A 21,222-nucleotide genomic window follows, 5' to 3' on the forward strand; every position below is an offset into this window, starting at 1 on the left:
CGTTCCTCAGGCCAGACTTGTCCTTGAAGGGAACAGTCAAATGCTGTAATCACCAGGATTGCAAGGTAGTGGCTACTCAATAAGTATCTGCTTACTTTTTAAGGCTATCAGTTGATCTGAAGTTATCCTTGATGGAAACACCATTTATTTACTAATACTTCAATTGAACTTGATCTTCTTAGATTATGGTTCAGTTGGTCGATATTAAGAGTTTAACAAGGATCAAGCAGCTACTTCCAACACACTTCTTGGTTAGCTTCTTTATTAAAAATGATAATGCTTCAGTTTATTTTCTGAATATCGCATCTGTTGATGATGGGATGTAACTCTTACTGTGGTTGGGAAGGACTACATTGTACCTAAAGTTCTCCCTAGCTCTTTTGTTAGTAGAAAGCATTCTTGCCTTCACACCTGCATAAATGTTTTCTCCATAACTCTATTTTGAATCTCTTTCTACCCTATTTGAATGTAATTTAGGTACCTGTGCAGTTTACCCTATTAGAATGGAACCTCTCTTAGGGTTCAACAATAGGGCCCTGTAATCTATACACCACTTTTAGCTCCTTGCAAGCAATGATTTTTGTGTTGTAAAAGTTCACTAAATACTCATTAGCATAATTCATGAAACAGTGGTCATTTCTTTCTTTTCATCTTGCCTCTGGCTCTCCACTGTGGGAGCTATGGCTTAATGTTGTTTTTCTGGTCTTGTTACTTTTTTCTATGTGCAGATTAATATAATAGCCAATGAAGCATATTGATAAATACTCAGGGCTCTTGATATATTTTATTCTGAAGGGGAGACAAATATATTGTGAGATCCAGACCCAAAAACCAAGAAGAATTTAAATTCTAAACATTTCCTACCCTCCTTCTAATTTCCCCCCAAGCCACAACAACCCAATATATATGCAAATTATTTTCCATCTAGAGGAAGAAGGGAAGAAAAATACCTTCTATACCTGTTTTAGAAATACATCAAACTTGGCTTATGCTATAGAATATTATTAGCACAGTCTTTGCTGGAATTGTAGCAATATGCAGCTTTTTAAAAAAATTATATACAATATACAATAGAATATTGTTATGAAGTTACCCATTTATACAGAATGCCCTTTAAAACAACTTCAGATTGAAAAGTCATTTAGGGGCATTTGTTTAATGAGGCAGAAGTTAGTTCTGATACCCATTGTCAATAATACTCATTTCATATTTTGAAGGAAGAAGCCTTTAGCCCAGTATGTAAGCATATTAATTATGTTTGCACAATCAAATGATGTAATTAATTATTGATTGATTCTCTTGAGGAAAAAATATATTCAATGTGATGGTCATGTTCCATCTCTCTAGAGTATTGTCCTATTGTTCTCTGTAATCTAAAGTGGAAGAGTAGTTGAAAGTAATCAGTGAAGGAAGATATTTCCCCCTTTTCTTTGAGGTAAAAAAATCTAGATAATTTAGGGTCTTTTTTCCCCAGGCTACTCCAGGATCAGAACTCTAATTTTAGGGAGTGTCTCATCTTTCTTCCTCCATCAGGCTTCCTCTGGCACTCTGTCTCTTGGACCTCTGGCACCTCATCTGGCTCTGTGAGAACGGAACTGAGTTTGGTCTTGCTTTTAATGTATATTTCTACCATTGTTTAGGACTTCATACACATCTCTTTCTTGTTAAGAATGCAAACCTAATTGACCAGATTCACCCTTTTCAAGACAGAAAAAGCCTTGAAGAAGTCTTTGGTCAACTGATAGTGGATCTTTATTTGATCTATTATCTGCTAACACTCCAGTGTCCACAGCCAAGAGGGAGAATCTTGACTCCATGCCTTCTCAGAAGAGGGCAAAGTGAGGACAGCAAGAGAATGGCTTGTTGATAAATGCAAGTCTTGTCACGAGAATTTCTATGCTATTTGCATAAATGAAAGATAAATTAAAGCTCTATCCAGAGAACCAATGTATTATTTTTGTTTTGATTCATTAGTCCTATCAGGTCTTTTTTTTTTTTTTTTTTTTTGGCCATGAGGCCTAAACTCTGGGCCTGGGCGCTGTCCCTCAGCTCTTCAGCTGTAGACTAGCACTCTACCACTTGAGCCTCAGCCCTACTTCTGGATTTTTCTGCTTATGTGGTGCTGAGGAATCGAACCAAGGGCCTCATGCATGCAAGGCAAGCGCTGTACCACTGAGCCACCTTCCCAGCCCCTCAGGTCTTTTTTAAACTTCATATATTAACCCTCCCCTTCCCCACATCTGTGCCAGGCATCCCGTGCAGGTACAATCAGATTGTATAACTGTCTGCTTAGAACCTTCAGTGGCTTTCCCCACTCTCACTCATGGGAAAACCCACTGTCATTGCAATGCCTCCTTCCTCCTATCTCTTCACTTCCATTTCACTAGGCCCATGGGAGGCCCCACTGCAGTAGGTAAGCCTATGCCTCTAGACATCAGTCCTTACTGTCCGCTCTGTCGGGGGTGCCCTCTCTGCAGATGTCCACATGCCTTATCCTCTGTCCTTCCTCAGGTGTTTTCTCAAGAAGCCTTCTTCCACCACTCCACCAAAAATTCTAGCTCCTTTCCCAACATTATCCTTCAACCTTGCTTTTTCTCCATAGTACTTAATATTCCCTAGCTTATACATATATAAAATAAACACTTATTTTATTATGGCAATCCTGTTCCAACTAATATATAACCTTCAGGGTGAGGACTCTGGTCTTTGTTTTTCTCATTGTGATATCCCAGTACTTAGATCAGCTTCTGAGACCTAGTAAACACTCGCTGAATGAATATATAAACTAAGAATATAACTTTCTCTTCCCAGGAAGATTTTTTTTTCTTAACATCAAAGATACTCTTTGTGGTTGGCATTGTTTTTACTTATTTAGCAGCTCAAGCCACATAACGAGGTGTCAAGAAGGGGCTAAATTCTTTCATGCATCGCAGATTGAATTCCAGGCTTCTGTACTATCAAGGTCTCCTTAGCTGAAAATGGTTTTGGAGGCTTGAGTTGAATAGTTTTCAAGTTTATTCCTTGTTGTAAGCTGATGAAACCATGAGAAATGGAACAGTAATTATAACTATCTTTCATTGCCCTCTTTCTCTGAGCTTGGTGCCTTCATAAAGAACATTTCTTATTCTCACAGTGCTGAGGATAGGATATGTCAAATCCAGTCCAAAAGGAAAATGGAGGGGGAGGGAGCTACTTACTCAAAATGCAGGAAAATCTGCCCTAAGGTACTTAAAATATAGCACTCTTCAGTGATTTTTTTGTGGGATCTCAGTCTTCTGATTGCTATTCAATGTTGTTTCAAAGTAACACTACAATTTTAAATTAGTATCATGAATTTTATTCATCTTTATTCTATGAAATGCTAATTTGAAATGCAAATATAAAAGCATTGAGCTCATATGTGGAATAATTGAAATTACAAAATTTGTAGTGTATAGATTGTAGATGCATATATATGAGCATATATATATAGATATATATAATTCTTTTCAGATCAGCAGAAATACAGGACCAACTAACTCAATGGTTTTGACTCATTTCTTAATATCTGTGCATTCTACCAACACTGTACCTGGGGCTTATTAATGGAAAGGGAAGGGGCTATTGGGCAGTCCCATCGTTCCCTTTCCTTCATTTTCTGTAATCCAGGGAAGGAGTCTAGTTAGGAAAGGAAATGATAAATTCCCTCATCTTCTTTCTGTATTCAAAGAAACTGGTCTGGATGGAAAGTGAATTTCAGTACCTTTGTACTGTCTCCAGTCCTAGTTGCAGCATGGTTTTCTTGTTGGAACTTTCGAGTGTTCCTGAATTCCCATGCATCATGGGTCCACGGGCATTCTGCACTGTTAGGACATTCCAAACATCCCATGGTGGGTAATCAGGAGTGGAAGACACACATTACATATGCATCTCACCTAGATACACATGTGTCCCATCATCCCTCCTGATGACACTTACAGAATACAAGTTCAAAGACTACATTATTACAGATTCCAATATTATCCCCAGCAAAGCACTGCACCAAATAGAGGGCTCTTCTGACCTCAGGGTCCTATTGAACTGCATAGGTAGCTGGCCTGGGAAGCTAGGCCAGTCCTCACCAGCACAGTATGCTCTTACCAATCACAGAGGAGATTTCTAACTCCCACAGAGAGAAAATAAAGTCCCCCAAGCCACTCAGCATGCAGTGGAGCTGAAGTCAACCCAACCTGTATGTAGCCAGGCTGCCTGTGTAGCCACTGTGACATACCAGAGTAACCACTGGTTAGAAGGCCAGACTCCAAGGAGAGCAGGGTGGGGGTGGTAGGTCATTTGACTCTTTCTATGCGATTATGTAACTCTGGACACGTTTGCTCTAGGATTTTCAGGTTTTGTTTTCATTAAAACTTATTCATACATGTTTTAGATGTTCACAAACCTGAGTATGGCTTGCAAGGTCCCTTTTCTCTGGATCCTAAAAACTGGACGCAACACCGTCCTTCCTGTGTTAGTGACCGCTGTAATTGTTGTCCATGTTGAATGTTTGATTTGGCTTGTCCCTTGGGTGATGACTGAAATATCCCAGGAGAATAAGAGAAAGGCTTATTTTCTGGGTGTGTGCCAGAGCAGAATGAGGAGTGCTGTAAGGCCAAATAAGAGATAGGGGGCAAAGGCCAAATGTGGATTTTGTTAACCTTGCAAATGTTCTGTAAACTGAGAAGCTTATTTTTGACCATCTCAAGGAAATGCTGCTCCTTACGACTGCTTAGATAGGGTAGGTGGCATTTATTTATTTATTTATTTGTTGTCAGTAATGGTGCTTGAACTCAGAACCTGGGCCCTGTCTGCTTTAACTTGACTCCATTTATGGAACTGGGTACCAATTCTTCTCTGTCCAGCCACAGGTGAACCTGGCAGGACATGAGTAAGATGTTAGAAACCAGGTATCAGGAAGAAGGTTGTTTTATACATGAGGCAAAAATGCAATGTCATTTCCATGTGCCAGGGTTTTTGGAAGGTGGTGTCTATTAAATGTGTGTGTGTGTGTGTGTACATGTATAGAAAGGAAGACTCAGCTAGCCAAAAGGCAGAGCCCATGACTTTGACCTCTGACATCACAGACTCTTACCTCACTTGTGAAATGTAAACACATGTGTGTTTTCGAGTTATTATGATCCTGGAGACTAGAATGGTGGCTGGCACACAATGAGTACTCTATTAACAGTGACGAAAGTGGTAGTGAACATAGACTACCAAGGAGACTTTGTAAATTAAAAAAAGTCACTACCTGACTAATCACTACTTTTCAGCTTGCTTTCATGCCAAGGTAATTATGGCATTGCATCTTGGCAAATACTTTCAAGCAATGGCTAAGTTGACTTTTATCTAAGAGGCTAAATTTCCTTTTCATTGAGTTGAATTCTTACATTGGCCTATTGAAGTATAAAAACTTTTTGGCTGGCTACCTGGTAGGTTGTCAACATTTATTCCTCAGTGTTACAGCACTATAGGGATGTGGTGGAAACTTCTAAGAGGAAGTGGAAAGTCCTCAGATGATTGGGAGCATACCTTTGAAGGGAAATGGGCCCCAACATCCTCTTCTATTGAGGCATAGAGTTGAGTGACTTTTTTCTTTACCACGTGTTCCACACCATAAACCCAGAAAAGCAATGGTGCCAACCAACCATGGACTGAAATCACTCAAAGTGTGAGCCAAAACCTTTACACTTTGTAAGTAGATTATCTCATGCATTTGTTACAGTCAAGGAGTGCTGACTAATACACTTAGTATTCATCAGACACTGCCTACTTTGTGTCTAGTACCATGTGAGTGCAGATACCGTATCATGTGGCCTCTTCCGGAATTCACAATCTTTTACAAAACTACACATGAAATCTTTTATTGAACTATAGTCTAGTTCTTACACTGACACTATTGAATGCCAGAGAGAAAGAAGAGTTGCTAAGAAATGTCTCTCAATCTGTCCTGATAGAAAGGAACTCTTTTTATAGCCTAATTGAATCTATGCAAAGAGAGAAGGCTACTAGTAAACTTAATTAAAATGTCCTTTTTACAAGTAAGTTAGAGCTATTTCTGTACTTGTGAACTTCTTATATTCCTGGAAATAGGCTAAAATTTGTGAAATTCTATCAAAAGAGCCATAAAATTCCAGTAATAGTTTCTGTTACCCTTGTGCAAAAATCACAGATTTTATATTTACTCTGTCATCTGTAGTCTTAGTGGATTGTTTATAGTGACCTTTAGATAAACTGTAGTAAGTTTTGTCATATTTTTGAGCTGCAATCTATTGCTTAGGTCTAAACTCAGAATTGGCTTCTGAAATAGACTGCAGAGAAATTTTGGATCCAAATATGAAATCATTCTGCTTTGAGAACTCAAGGACAAGAACTTTACTGGGCATGGATTCAGTGACATTCGAATGAAAAAAAAAATCCCAAGACTTGTCAGTTGAGGATCAAGAGGACACAGACACATAGGCATTTGTCCCAGACTGTAGGAAAATTTGGACACACTACTTGAATAAATTGTCATGAAGATTCCAGCGAGTACGGCACAGATCATTATTTTGGCCAACAGGCTGTAAGGATCGTTTTCCAGCTGTGATGGTGAACATACAGCTATTTGTAAATCCCACAGCCTGTCTTCCTGTGCTGCAAGCCAGGCTGCTGGGCTCTGAGGTCCTCTGCCACGAAGGGAGCTGGATATAGCTCAGACCTCACCGTCCCAGGATCTGAACCATCAGTCCTGTAGTGAGGGTCCAGTGTGTGCATGTAAGATACCTGAGCATTTCTGTCCTTGGAATTCTGCAAAGCACATTCCGCAGAAGAAACATATCTTGCCTTCAAGTTCACACAGAGCCATTACTACTGAAGAGTAAGCCACTCTCAATGGTTGTGATTCTTGAAATGCTGTGTTGCAATGAATGTGGTGGTCCTTTTTTTTTTTAATCAGAAAAGTATTTAAATAGACTACTGAGCATTCAGTAGTGCTAAACAGTGTGCTAAATGCTGGAAAGGCACATGTTGACACAACCCAGTGGGGGAGGAAGAGGCAACAGGGCTGGAAACAGTTCATGGGAGCCTTTGAAATGTAGCTGGAGTCTTTAGATCTTGGAAAGAAAGAGGTATCTAAGGTTGAGATTCTAGACGCGTCATTTCTAAGGTCTAGCCTTTTCAGCGGGTCACTCCGAGTCCTCTGTGGCCTTGCACCTGCCTATTTTTACACTCCCCTGCTACTTATGAGCAGTAGGTTAGCTGCTACCTTCTTGCCTAGGACTCTCCTCCTCCACCCCAATCCATCATAGAACGGTCTTTCCCTCATTCTTCACTTTGCCATTGGGAGTCTACCCTCTCTCCTTACTCCCCAGGTGGGGCTCAGCACTGCCTGGCACCCTGGGTCTCTTTGTGTCTTGGCACTTTCCCATCTTACTGGGAATATTTATGGGAGTGCATCTTCTTCTTTCTGTGCATCTAGATCTGAACTGAGCTTCATAGGTATAAACGTAAAGTAGAGGAAAGTAAGGAACTCATTCTTGAGGTTTCTTTCTGCTGGATTCTACTCTCAAAGATTTTAAGTGTTCTCTTGCCCAAGGACTGGAAGCGTTGAAGGATGGTCCCTGAACACCTGGAGGCCTTGGGCCCTACAGGGATCCTAGAATTCCTTCAGGACAGGATCCCCTGCAGGAGGTTAGGTCGTGAGGAAGTGGACTTTCCCAGGTTGCTTGTTTTCCAGCGGTAACATTTCCCTCTTAATTGGCATTTCTGTTGAAATGATGTGTGCTTGAATTGTTGCCAAGAGAGGCCATATGCGCACAAGCTTTCCTCTTTTACAAAATGGTCTCTGTCCTTTTTGGTGGACAATCGTTGCTTCATTTTGTGAGTGAATGAAAAAGGCAGCAGTGAGTCAATTAGGGGGAGAGAGGGAGATAAAACAACAAATAAAACCCCGGGTCAGTGTCCGTACTATGAAGCCTTGTCTCATCTGAGTGGAATGACACTGAGACAATTTCTTTGGAAATGATCCTTAGAAAGAAGAATTAAAAAAAAAACTCTTCTTGCTTATGAACTACACATTTTTTATTTTCTTTATTTTTACTGCTTTTTTTTCCTCCCTGCCCCTCCCCAGCTTAAACTCTAAGTAGGAACGCTCTCTACTTCTTTTCTTGATGCTCTGAACAATTCTGTCCTGAGGGGAAGAGACAAAACCAATTTGGTTTTACTGTCTCCCATTCCAAAAATAACTTTAGCCATACCCTCTGGTTATCTTGAAAGTGCAGAGTGGTAGCTTTTATCCTAAAGTAACAGTATCTGATTGTTGGGGGCTTGTGGGGACTTTACCATCTGACTGCTATTTAGCAGCTAACTTCTGTGACTCATTCACACTGACTGTGGAACGAAGAGAAAATTCTTTCCATGGAAAACACTAGAGGGGGGGAAGGGGAGAGCAGGAGCTTTCCCTGAACTACTGTGTAGTATTTTCCTTTAGAAAAAGAGCTCTGAAAATGAATAGACACCAGCTGTTACTCTGCTCACTCAGCCTCCCAAGCTGCCAGAGAGCCTTTCTCAACTGTGCCATTTGTCCCCAGAGGTGGACAGGTAGGTTTGGAATTACCCTAAGGAACCAGCTTGGTTAGGAAGCTGACATCTCACAATTAAAAACTGTCATCCTAGCTGACTACTGGTGGCTCATAACTGTAATTCAAAGCCAGCCCAGTCAGAAAAGTGCATGAGACTCTATCACCAGTTAACCACCCAAAGGCCAAAAGTGTAGCTATGGCTCAATAGTAGAGTGCTAGCCTTGAGCACAAAAGCTCAGAGTGCCCAAGCCCTGAATTCAGGTCCTAGGACACACACACACACACACACACACACACACACACACACACTGTCATGCTGAGTGAAAGAGAAATTGATCTAATGATAACATCTCAAGTACTTATATGACTGGGTTTGATGCTCCCTGTCATCTTGCACCAGGGAGGAGAAAAGAAAGCTGTAGTTGTTTTTGTTTTTGTTTTTTTGAGGGGCTGGGAATTGAACCCAGATGCTTACACATGGCAGTCAAGTGCTCTATCAGTAAGATACCCCTCCTGACCTCTGCTGACCTCCTTAGCTTTAAGCTGAGAAAACGAGTCCCTTGGAGAAAAGTGCCCCAAGTGAAGGGCTGAGGTTATTATTCAGTAAAAAGATGACAAAATAAACTCACCTGCTAGGCTCATAGCGCCAATTAATCCCAGCTCTCTGTGGGGTTGATTTTACTTGTCAACATTTCCTTCAAGGCTCTGAGGGTGATTAGGGGCAGGGAAAATAGACAGTGAAGAATGAGCCATGAAAATTGGGGAATGCAAAGGGCTTGTTTCCCTCTGATGCTCTTGAACGCTATCATCCCTCTTGTACTTTGTGTCCTGTCCCTCTCATGCTGGGCTCATATTTATGAATGGAGGTTAGAGAAGCTGCTTAAAAGCTCTTCCATGCTTATATTCCAGCTGGCAGCTGACACAGGAACACCATGACCCCACAGGGCTGCAGGGGGACAGAGATCAGCATGGATGAAGCGTGTTATAGAAGAGACAGCTCAGGGGCTGGGGGGGACTTAGCTCTTACTGACAGACTGAGACACCCAAGCTATTAATAGTAAAGCCCTGAGTCACAGATGTAGGAATGTCACAGCTGCTTGAGCTCTGCTACTGTCACACATCAGAAAGCAAAGCAAAGACATGCCCAAGATGAATATGAAGAAATGGGCGTTCTGCTCTCCTCTCCCCAGCCAACCCCCTTCCCCCCAACCAAATGTGGTTTAACTTCACCCACGGTGAGCACCCTGTGAGTCAACGCTGAGGCAGGTTGGTCGACTCCATTCTTTTCTGTTCCCCTGGCTCTCTTAGACTCAACACGTTACAATATTTGCAGTAAATACAGTCTAATACTGGCTGTGCTTTCTGGTTCTGAAAGATGTGTTGGCCATCTGCTGTTCTCCCGGAGTGCAGAGACGTCTGTCTTTTTGTCTCTTGCATTTCTCCCACGTGCTGGATGTCTGTGACTTGCAGCGGGGACCCAAGTATCTGTGTTTGGAAGACAGGTGCTGGAGAAGAGGTGGGCGTGGGCTCTGTGAACCAGGAAGTCCTGCGGCTCACAGGAGACCTGCCTGTGGCCTAGACCATCAGAAATCAAAAGCCAGGAATTAGTGACACTTAGACCCTCTCTAGCTGAGGACAGTGCTAGCCCAGACTATTTGTCCCTTGACTGTGGTTTATGACTAGGACTCCTCCCTCATCCATCTATGTACACTCAAGGGAGCTTGTCTAGAATAAACTCCAAAGAAACTGGGAGAAAGCACAAGGGACATCAGAATCCTACCTAACTGGATGAGTCAGATTTTTTCCCCCCACTTTGATCTTGAATTTGATCCTGGATAAAGACTCTTACTAGGTTCTCATTCCCTGCCTCAGCCCCCTCCACTCTCCTCTCTCCATCGAGGTAAACTCTAGGGAGGAACAAGAAGGCAAACCGAATGTCATTATCCATTGTTCAGAGGAACGGACTTGAGGCTGCCACTGGCATGCTTCTTTTTTATTTTTTCCATTAGGGCCAATTTTACTGAAGAGGCAGTAACACGGCTGGAAAGCAGCTATCCTAGAAAAACGAACACGCTAGCAATTGACCGGTTTCACTTAGGGAGACCGGGGCCTGGCTGCGTGGCCCGGCCTCTCTCTCCTCTGGCAATGATTAATCAGACCCTGGGAGACGGGCCAGGACTCCGGGACCATTTCGTGGTGGCCCCGTTTTTGTTGTTGTTTTTTCCTGAGCCTGGGCGTGGGGAATGCGAGGTGGTGTCAGTGGCCACCGGGGAGGACAGTGGCATTTTGCATTTGTTAGCACGCAGCTGTAGCCAGCGGGAGCGGGAGCGGGAGCGCAGCAGCAGGATCGGGGGAGCAGGGCGCGGTCACCGCACCGCCGCAGGCAGGAGGGCAGGCGGGCAGCGCGGGGCGCACCGGGCGGGCGGCGGGGAGCCGGGTGGCGTGGGAGCCGCCGAGCCCGCGCAGGGGGCGGGGCTTCCGGAGGCGGCGGCCCGGGGACTCGGCGGAGCGGTGGAGCCGGTGCTCGGGCGGTGGGGGGGTGCGTCTCCTCCCGGCGTCCGCAGCCACGAATCGGTCTGTCCAGGCGCGCTTGCAACGCCTGGAGTCCAGTCCGGTTGCCTGCACGTCCCCCACGCCCAGGATCCGGTTGCCATGGTGAAGGAGAAAGGTAATTATAAATATATCGATCACCAGGGTTGGTGCTTGCAGAAGTTGGAATAGCGCTGCAGGGCTGTGGTTGGGCCACCTGCGGGGCGATGGTCAGTGGAAAGCCGGGGGAAGCCGGGCGGGGGGTGTGGATGACTGTATTGTCAAGTCTGGTCTCGGAGGAACTCTCCCTTGGTGAAGAACCTGTACATTTAGTTCGTGTCTCAGTTCCCCACACACACCCACCCCGCCCGGGGCTGTGCCTGCCGTGTTTGCACCACGGAGCTGTGGAGTCGTCTGCGTTTCTTCTGATTGCTACTGCCTTTCAGATATTTGGTTATGTCTGAGACTTGCCTCCATTCTGTCCCTCCTTTATCCCCCATCAATGAGAGGTTTCATCTGCGCCACGAAAAGGGCCTCCTGCCAGGGCGGGGCCGTGCTGGGGCCTGCCCAGGGGCGTTGAGCCGACTCCAGGTAAGCTGCCTGGACAGCCTGTCATTTCAGCAGTATCACCAGTCACTCCTCCAAACACCTGCTTAAAGGATGCTGCTTTGTGACAAAGTTTACCCGAGTCACGTCAGGAGAAGGAAGAGGGAAGGCGGGCGAGCCCTGCACAGGTGTGCATTATTCATGTACTGGGCGTGGCCCTGAAATCAAGTAAAAGCAAACAAACCTTTCCGAATTGGACTGTAGCTTAAGTCATTTGTTTGAGAAGTGTAAAAGAACATGACAAGAGCCTGGCTTTAGTTATTTAAGGAATTACATAGATACATTTTTTAAAAAGTGAAATGTAACAATAGACAAAATAAAAGCTCTGTCCATTTCAGTTGTTAATGGTTAGTGTGTATCTTTCTAGACTCTTCCAGACTGGAATTACAGGCACTTCGGGAATATAAACGTGGGGTCATTCAGTGACCATTTTCTGTGACTTGACTTTTACTCCTATATTAGAAAGCTTCACCAAATGATTATATAGTGTAAATGACCACCTTTTAATTTACTCTTGGATAAGCTTAGATTTGTGACTATATCTTCTCCACTAACCTAGACATGTTTTTTGAGGAAATGTCTCGGACCATTTCAAGGACTCACCTACTTTCTGCGGCTGTAGGGAATAATACATTTAAGATGAAAATGTTGAACTCAAGTTGATCCTTATTGCTGGGGATGCTATTCGGTTTTATTATATTAATGGACGGATGGAGAAATAGCACCATGACAGCTTAGGAGTATTGAGGCAGCACCTCAGGACAAAGAAATGTGGTTCTGCTCCTTTCAGTCCACACCTAGGGACCTTCCACGGGAACATGCTTTTGCTGTGATCTTTCAGCGAGTGAGCAGTGACTGAGTGAAGTGAATACAGATACTTCAGTAATGTTTCCTCTATTGTATGTGTGTATGGGGAGGGGGGGAGAGATGCTCCTAGGAATTCTCAGTGCCAAATACAGATGTTGACATGATTATTGGCAGTTGGGGGCCCTTTATTTGTACCTCTCTCCCACTGGCCCTGATCTCTTTGGTTAATGGATTTGCATTTGCTTTCCTATATGAGTGAGTAATTGATGATTGATGGGGAAGGGGATTACAAAAGCCACTTCTGGGCTGCATTCCTGTGGGGCTCAGACTTTCTACACATGGCATATATTATGGATCAGGAGTCTCCAAATAGCCATGCTTCTTCTCGCAGATGTCCCAAGGCTGTGCCCTGGGTTTACATGTGGCCGCACTAGCACTAGAATGCTGTGGCCTGGCCTCCCCAGGTCACATACCAGAATTATCTTTACCCTTGTCCACTGATTAGAGGCTGTTCCCTTTTTATTTTGAGGTCCGTGTCAGTCCACATTGATGCCTTCCAGATTCTGGCTATACCAGTCCTAGCCAACAACAGAGGAAGGCAGAGGATTTGGAAGATGCACATGTGTTTCCATAGGAAGAAGGAACTGTTGCCTGTAAATGAAGAAGGGCATGGGGCAGAGAAAGGGGTGCTGTCCAGACATTCATCCTAGAGCTGAGAAAGCTGGAGATAAGAAAGGGTAGGTAGATTGCTCAAGGTCACACAGCAGATACTTGGACACACACACACACAGTCATTCATTCATTCATTCATCTGTTCCCTGTATCCCATCACATAATATGGACACCTACTGTTTCTTCTCACCAGATAAAGAACTCTTCAGGAGCTACAGTGTCTCCATTTTTAACTTTCCAGCACATGGAAAGTTTTCATGTCTGCCCCTTACAGATTTTCTAACCATGGAAACACATGAGTCTCTTGTTACAGCTGGAGTAGAAACCGTGTCTTCTCATTCAGAAACATTTCCAGTTGCTCTGAGAAAGCCCCTCCTTCCTCCTGCAGCCGATATCAGTTGTCCTTGAACAAGCTCAGAACATGGCGGTGGCATCCACACCAAGGAGGACGGGAGGCCTTGGGACACTGCCTAGTGCTCCCATTGCTTTGTGCCATCATGCATCTCTCTGTAACATCTCTGTTTGGGGTTCACATGAATTGGAAAAAGCATATGGATCTATCCCAGCTTAGGTGATATGGAATCCATTAGCTGACATCTTTTGACCTACATTATATCTTCTCCTAACCAGGCACCCATTGACTTCCAGTGGCAGACACTTATTGATCCCAGAGTTTTGATGCAATACTTATTTCCTTGATGTGTTCAAGGGTGCCTTACCCTTGCTGTATCCTGTAACAAAGAAGCTTGAGAGGCGTTTGTGGGATTATCAGTCAATATCTGTCTTCCTGGAGACATGCTCATCACTCTACACCCCAAAGGACCACCGTACCCAGTTAAAAGCTATGCTTACCTAATGAGATGTGTTCTAATACTGTTTCAAAAATACAAAGGAATTTGCTTCTTGTTAGAGAAAACAAGAATAAGCAAATGCTAGAGATTCACTTATATAAACATTCTAATTTCAGTCACCAAAGATGCTTCTGGTTTAGGAACTATATGAAAGAGTAAGAATGTAGAAGCAAGAGAGACAACGTCTGGGTAAACAGAATTTTATATCAGGGCAAATAGAGATTTACATTTGGGCACCATATTTTTTGATGGTTTCCTATGAGTTTTCTGCAACTATTGGCACTTTTAGGCAGAGTGGAACCTAATAAATTGATGGTAGTTCTTAAGAAGAGGGATGACCTATGTCCACTTAACATTCAAGTGCACATATGTGCAGACATACATACAGGACAAATAATTTCTACAGAGCTGGCTTTCTCAACCTCTGTACCACTCAGATAGCTTATTCTTTATAGCTATAGCCTATATATTGTATGGAAATTAATAGTACTTTCTGACATAGCACTCCTGGCCTCTACCCTACTACACAACAATGGAACCATTTTCATGACAATTGAAAACACCAAATGCTCCTTTGGGAAACAAAATCACCCTGGTTTATAACAGGGGGGATTGGATTTCTTGAGCACAATTCTTTTTCACATTGCCTTAGATGAATCCTCTCCAGCACAGAGAGTAAGTGATGTAAAAAAGTCCTTATAGGAAGCCAGTCAAAACACCACCACCATAACTCCTGGTAACTTCCGACAGAAGTAAATGTTACAGATAATCCCAGAGCACCAATGCGCCTTATTTCTTAGCACATTGCAGCTGCTGACAATGGGATGACTGTGTTCAATAAACCCCAAATGACTATAGAGATGGTCTAACCTGCTTCTTTAAGTACTTTCCCTTAAGATTCTACAGTCTCATTTGGGAAGGGAAACTCCTAAATGATGTTGCCATTTCTGCATGGGTTGGGTACTTGGAAAGGTCTCATGGATTTCAAAGACACATGCTAGCTTGGGGTCACTATCCCCTATTGAGGATGTACGATAGGCACACAATGGCTAAAGAGAAATAGATGATTGAAAGAGGCATTGACATCTGATTCTGTCTGACAGGTCAAAGGTGGCAGATTTGGCTCCCAAAGATCAGAAAAGCCTTCCTGGGGCAGGTGGCTCTTAAACTGAGCCTTTAAAGATGGGATATTTGGATCTAAGATAAATCAGAACTGAAAGAAATTGATAGATTTGAGCAAGGCTATGACAGTAGAGCTGAGGGAATTCAACAGCAGGTTTGGTGTATGTGATAACAGGAATTGAGAAGTCAGGTCATCTTGGTTGGGCTGCCTAACCAAGTACCACAAACAAAGCAGCTTAAACAGCAGAAATTTAATGTGCTAGTTCTGGATACCCCAAGTCCAAGATCAAGGTTTTGGCCCAGTTAGTTCAGTAGGAAAAATCTGATTCTGTGCTTTCCATAGCTTTTAGTGGTTCACTGGCCATCCTTGGCATTCCTTGGCTAATAGAAGCATCATCTCATCTCTACCCTCAAGTCTACCTGGCAGTCATTCTGTGTGCATGTTTCCACATTTCCCCTTTTTATAGGGGTATCAGTCAATGGATGAGTGCCCTCTTCATTTTAACTTGATTTTTAACGATAAAGACTTTGTCTCTAAATAGGCTGCATGCCAAGGGTTAGGGGTTATGCCTTCCCCATCTGAATCTGATGGGTGCAGTTCAATCCGTTATACTTAGATCCGTTATACTTAGAAGGCTTTGGAGGGGTGGCAGAGGAGGAGCAGAATAGGGAGTGGAGGGAGATGGGAAAGAGTTGCTATTGGTGGAAAGGAAGCGAAGAAGGTCATTCCACTTCATAAACTTTGAGCCAGTAAGGGACGAGGAAGAGACTGAAAGTGAGTGGTCCCATTGTACTTCTTAGGCAGGATGCTGAGATTGTCTTGGAGTTGACTTTTATAAACTTGGCTGTCTTCCTCCTGAACGAAGATACTGTTACAAGCCAACCTTGATTTTCTCCACAGTACTGGGAGCTACTTCAGATGTTAGGTAGCAGTGAGGAAGGGGATCCCACACCCTGCTGCCCACAAGCCGCTTCAGGCTGGAAAGTGCCCCTACTTGCCTCATATGAAAGTCACTGCTGCAATCTTGTTCCTGGCAGCCTGAACAGTGCTGTGCTGTGTCCCAAATGTGACCTCCAGGCTGGCACCAAAGTAATCCTCTTAGCACACTGAATCATCCTGTCCATTCCCAGGCCCCAAACCTTAGTGGACAACAAGATTAAGTTCAAGGCTTCCTGATGGTCCTGTGGGGTTTGCCCCAAGTCCTTAAAACACCTCCTCCCTACCTACACCAAAATAAATATCTTTCCAAGTCCATCTTGCTTCATTTCAAGTTGCATTGTTGTTGAATCAACACTAGCAAGTGGCAGGCTTTGTGTTGAGGGCTCTGTGGGCACTGTCTCTAACATTTTTAGCCAACCCCCCCCCCGGGGGTCCATGATGTCATCTCCTTAATAGGTGATGAAAAAGAGGCTCATGGGAGCTGAGAAACTTGGGATAGATCACCTAGCTGGAAGGTAGAAGAGCTGTTTTCTTCCCCAGTCTTCTGCCTATCTGGTTCCCAAACTTGTCCTAGGCATGCTTATTTAACCCACTTCCCATCAGAATCATTATGGGGAGGAGGTAATTTCCTCTCCAGTCCTCTCCAAGTTCCCTCATGAGAAATAACAACACATCTGAGAAATGGATGCATTTATTTCTCCTTCCTATTCTCAATTATGGAGGACCTAATTCAAGTTCTTCTTCCTTATATGGCCTCTCAAAGGCCCATCCCTTCTGTGAATTCTTCTACAGTTACATTGCTCACCTAAGTAAACAGCGAACGGAACAGTTGCCACCTGTTTAGGTTAGGTGAGCTCCCTGGATTTCTCCTCAAGCATTTGTTGACTTCATCTATGGTCTTGCAAGCAAAGCAACCTGTAGAACCAGGAAGAGCTGTCACCTTTAATGGTGTCTGCTCCATTCTTCCCATCTGACTTCTTCCAAAACCCAGTTACCCGCTCTGCCCACACCCCACCTAACATAATTAAGATGTCTCTTCTATCCCAGGAACTCTTCTGAGAACAGTAGCCATTCATTGCACAGAGACAGTTTCTCAGGCACCTGATGACATGGGATCATATCACACAGGAACAGTTCCTACTTAAGGTTGAATGCTGAATGGTTTCCAGGCTGATGTTGCATGCCCCAACCCCCCTCGCCTGCTTCTGGATTTGTCTGCATTCTTCACCTTGGCCTCACCTTGGGAAGCTTTGAGCTTTGTGTGGGGACACCAAGGATAAAGACAGTTCTAAGTCAGGAAAGTTGAGGATTAAAGACGGAGGAGGAGGATGGAAGGGGTGACATGAATCAAGATGCACTGTACACGTGGATAGGCATGCGACATCGAAACTCCTTTGTATAACTATTTGAAGATTTAAAAAATAAGAAAAGAAAGGGAGCCACTACACACTATGAACTTCACAATCAATGGTCTTGATCAATGACTTACTTACTCATGCAACTCACTGGTGACCTTTGCATCTTTGAGAGGCGGAAAGCTCCAGTTTGAAGCATCAGATTCCACTTGATAAAAAAAAAAATCGAAGTGTAGATTGCTCTTGCTGTTTTATAAAAGGAAGTGCTACTCTTAACATGCAGGATTTGTTCTTCGTGTCTCATCCTCATTCCAGAATGACTGTCAGAATGATATGATTTCTGACACCAAAGGAAAGAGCTTCACATTGAAAAAAACAATGGTAAAAAATGCCCTACCCTCTGCCACCTACTCACTATAGTCTTAAAAAAATAACCCAAGAAGAAAAAGATATAGCTTTCTGAGTGCTAGTGGCTCACACCTGTAATCCTAACAACTTGGGAGGCAAAAACCTGGTGAATCAACATTCAAAACCAACTGGAGCAGAAAAGATGGGAAGACTCTGCCTTCCAGCAAAAAGCTGGACTGGAGATATGGCACACACACACACACACACACACACACACACACACACACACACACACACACACACACACACACACTCTGAATCCATAGATAGCATTAAGAGAAGGAATGTACTGACTCGAATTTACCTTTGGGAGGTAGCTCTTCCCTATCCCATTATCTGGTCAGGTGACCAGGGAAGATGAACAAACTGTACTACTTCCCTGAAACCCTTTTTAAAGAACAACCATTTGGCTTTTCCAGATTCCCTGGAATGTGGGGTGAGAAGGAGGAGCCTGTCGCTGTTTGCCTCTGTCCTGTGCCAAAGTTGAAATGCTGTGTTTTCTTTCCTAAGCCCAGTGTTCAAGAGTGATAGGACCTTTCAGAAGGTTCAGTGGGCAGCGGTTGGGATGGGAGCTCTTCCCATTGTGGCTAAACCCTGCTCGGGCTCACTGAGGCCGAAAGTAGCCCAGTTTCCGATTTCATTGTGTGTTGGGCTGAGTGACTCAGACCCAGAGGTATGTTTATCCCAAACTGGCAAGAGCTGTGTATTCATGGTCAAATTTTGTTAACCATCAGGAGAGTGAATATTTGTTCTGCCTGACCTCCTTTTTCTGAAACATTGGATTCATTCATATGTAAACTGTACATGATGAATAAATATTGTTGTGGTCCAAGGTGCACTGGAGAGCACCCAGGGTGTGATTCTATGTTATTATTCAAACAAGGCTGACTTGTTTGAATAACTTCGCTTTAACAAGATGCTGGCTTTAAAACAAAAACACTTCCTGGGAAATCACTAACTAAGGATGCAGTTGTTAAACTTTAGCAGGCATCAGAATCTCCTAGAAGCTTGAGGTTCCTTGGGCCCTGACCCCAGAATTTCTGATTCAGTGCGTCTGGGAAAGAGCCTGAGATTTTGCATTTCAAACAGTTCCTGGTCAATATTCCTGGTCCAAGGACCACATTTTGAGCCTGACCTGGTCATCCCTGCCTTCTCTGCATGGAATTCTCAGACCTGCAGGCAGGTAAGGCAGAATTTCTTTTCTTCCCCCCCTCCCCCCCCTCCCCAAGCAACTTCTCTATTTTCCTTTTGAAACCTTTTGTTGACTCTGATGCATAGATAACAAAAAGAAGGCTCAGAGCATCATTCTCGCCTGCCTTTATTACAGTCAAAGAAGCTGTACATGATTTTTTTATGAGATGCTTGTGGCCAGGATCTACTGACATTGTATGATCCTCTGTGTGCCTGGGGTGGAAATTACAGGGAATTTTCAAGGGGTGAGTCGGGGATTAGCATGGCTGTGAGAAGGTATTGCTAGTTTAGTGTCAAGACACGGGTATGCACAGGTGTGCAGAGATGTGTGCAGGTGTGCTCCCCTCTGCATCATTCATAGCTCTCAGTGTCTTCAGGAGCATGTTTTTGGAATTCATAGAAATAACCATAGAGTTATATTGGGTAAAAGATAAGTCATAAGTGGCTTGGCTCCCTCTTTAGTCTCTGAGGAGTTTAAATATACTCTAAAAATGAAGAGTGTTTTTGTTACTACCACTGTCTTCTATCTGCATTCTAGTAGCCTGTGTTTTTTTCCTTTGATTATTTTTACTGTTATTCACTATTTGAAACATCATGAGAAGTCTAAGAACTAGGAACAGTGAAGCAATTTCTTCCTGAAGTGTCTGATGGGAAATAAGAGAGAGGGCCAGATACCTCCAGAAAAATAGCAGTGACTGTGGGTCCCCAGGTCCAAGAAGGTTCCGTAAAAGGTACATGTCCAAATTAGGTGTTTATTGGACTACTATTTCTGCACCACTCACTTGACCCCTTCATTCAGCAAATGAGGAGTCCAGTGTTGGGGCTGGTGGTGAGACTAGGACCTGTTGGACTGGAGGCCATATTGCTGAGCACTAGGGAAGAGTGTATCTCTCTGCTTCCCCTTTTTTTTCTTGGAAGCCTCTGCTTCTTGGCCACTGTGAAGGTCTCAGCCTAGGCCTGGCAATGGTCTTCCACTAGTGACCTTGACCCCATCATAATTTTCTTGATGACTGTTCTCTGTAAGGCGTGTTGGAAGGGGAGCTACAAAGAATCCAGCTATTGAACTGAAACAGACCAACAAGGCATGCCAAAGGGCAGGCTGTTTTGGGATAACAGGGCCAGAAGTAGGCAAGAAGACCAAGGTGTTTGGAGGTGAGATTAGAAGATGATGCCTGTTTACAAGACCTTGTTTCTCAAGGTCACCTTTCTTGTCCCAGTGTAAGAGTTGTAAAATTATCCCCTAAGCTTTTGAGATCTTACAAGTTTTCCAAAAAAGTAAGTCATGTTCATAATTGGGAGCTCTGCAGACAGACTGCCTCGGTTTAAATTCAACTTAAGTTGAATTTGTCTTAACTGTAAGACCTTGGCCGAATCACTTAACCTTCCAACACCTCCATTTTCTTATCAGAAAAGAAGGACAATGAACATACCAGTTTAATAAGAGAATTGAGCCAATTAATCCATATAAAGCATTTCAAACAATGGCTAGATGGCAACAAGAGCTTAATAATTGCTATCCTCGCTGTTACAAATGTTCTTCTTGGCCGAGTCCAGAATAGGGAATTGAGGAGTCATAATTCCTCAGGTTCTTGGGAAAATAAGGAAGGTACAGATAGGTGAATGGAATAGCTAAGTGGGGCCCAACAATGTCCACTCACTTTGTAGTTTCCTGTAAGTAGAGCAAGGCTCTGTAATCTTGGTCATGCCACGATTCTCTAGGTTCATAAGAAGGGCTTCCTGTGGCTAGTTTATCCCAATGCTCTGAGACTGGACTCAGCTTCAATAAGGAACTTTACCAGTTGGACTCTTGGTGTTGACTACTCTAGTCCATTTTCATGTGATGGGGTGAAGTGAGATATCCAGTGCTGAGTTAATCCAGGGATGGGTTGATGTTAATGGAACAGATGTTTGAGGTTATTCTATGAGGAGATGACAGTTAGCTTCTCTTAGGAAGGGGTACATTTCAGTACCAGTTAAGCCAGGTTTGCTGGAAATCGTACCTCACTGTGTGGCTCTCACTTAGAGAGCTTAGCCAGAGTTGGTATGAAGCTAATCTATCAAAACACCCATTCCTCTGCTCTTTCATTTTTCCTTTCCCTTCTCTTCCCCTTTTCTGTTTCCCATTTCCTTTTTCCCTTCTCCCACTTTCCTTTTCCCTTTCTTTT

General features: G+C 43.6%; 1 protein-coding gene across 8 annotated transcripts in view; it reads left to right on the top strand.

Annotated features, from left to right (window-relative positions):
* Ablim1 (actin binding LIM protein 1) overlaps positions 1–21,222 on the top strand; it is a 257,300-nt gene that overhangs the window by 92,182 nt on the left and 143,896 nt on the right. For 2 of the 8 annotated variants that reach the window (XM_042689457.1, XM_042689464.1), the window contains exon 1: positions 11,118–11,244. The exons of 2 other annotated variants lie outside the window; for them this stretch is intronic. In XM_042689457.1, coding sequence (XP_042545391.1) covers positions 11,229–11,244 — 16 coding nt within the window. In that variant the 5' untranslated portion in view covers positions 11,118–11,228. Of the gene's footprint in view, positions 1–11,115; positions 11,245–21,222 lie in introns of those variants that run through there. 4 more of the 8 variants (XM_042689459.1, XM_042689461.1, XM_042689463.1 and 1 more) reach the window with 3 other exon arrangements.

This window comes from Dipodomys spectabilis, unplaced genomic scaffold (genome assembly GCF_019054845.1).
Source record: "Dipodomys spectabilis isolate Male_0828 unplaced genomic scaffold, ASM1905484v1 ptg000125l, whole genome shotgun sequence".
Lineage (NCBI taxonomy): Eukaryota > Metazoa > Chordata > Mammalia > Rodentia > Heteromyidae > Dipodomys > Dipodomys spectabilis.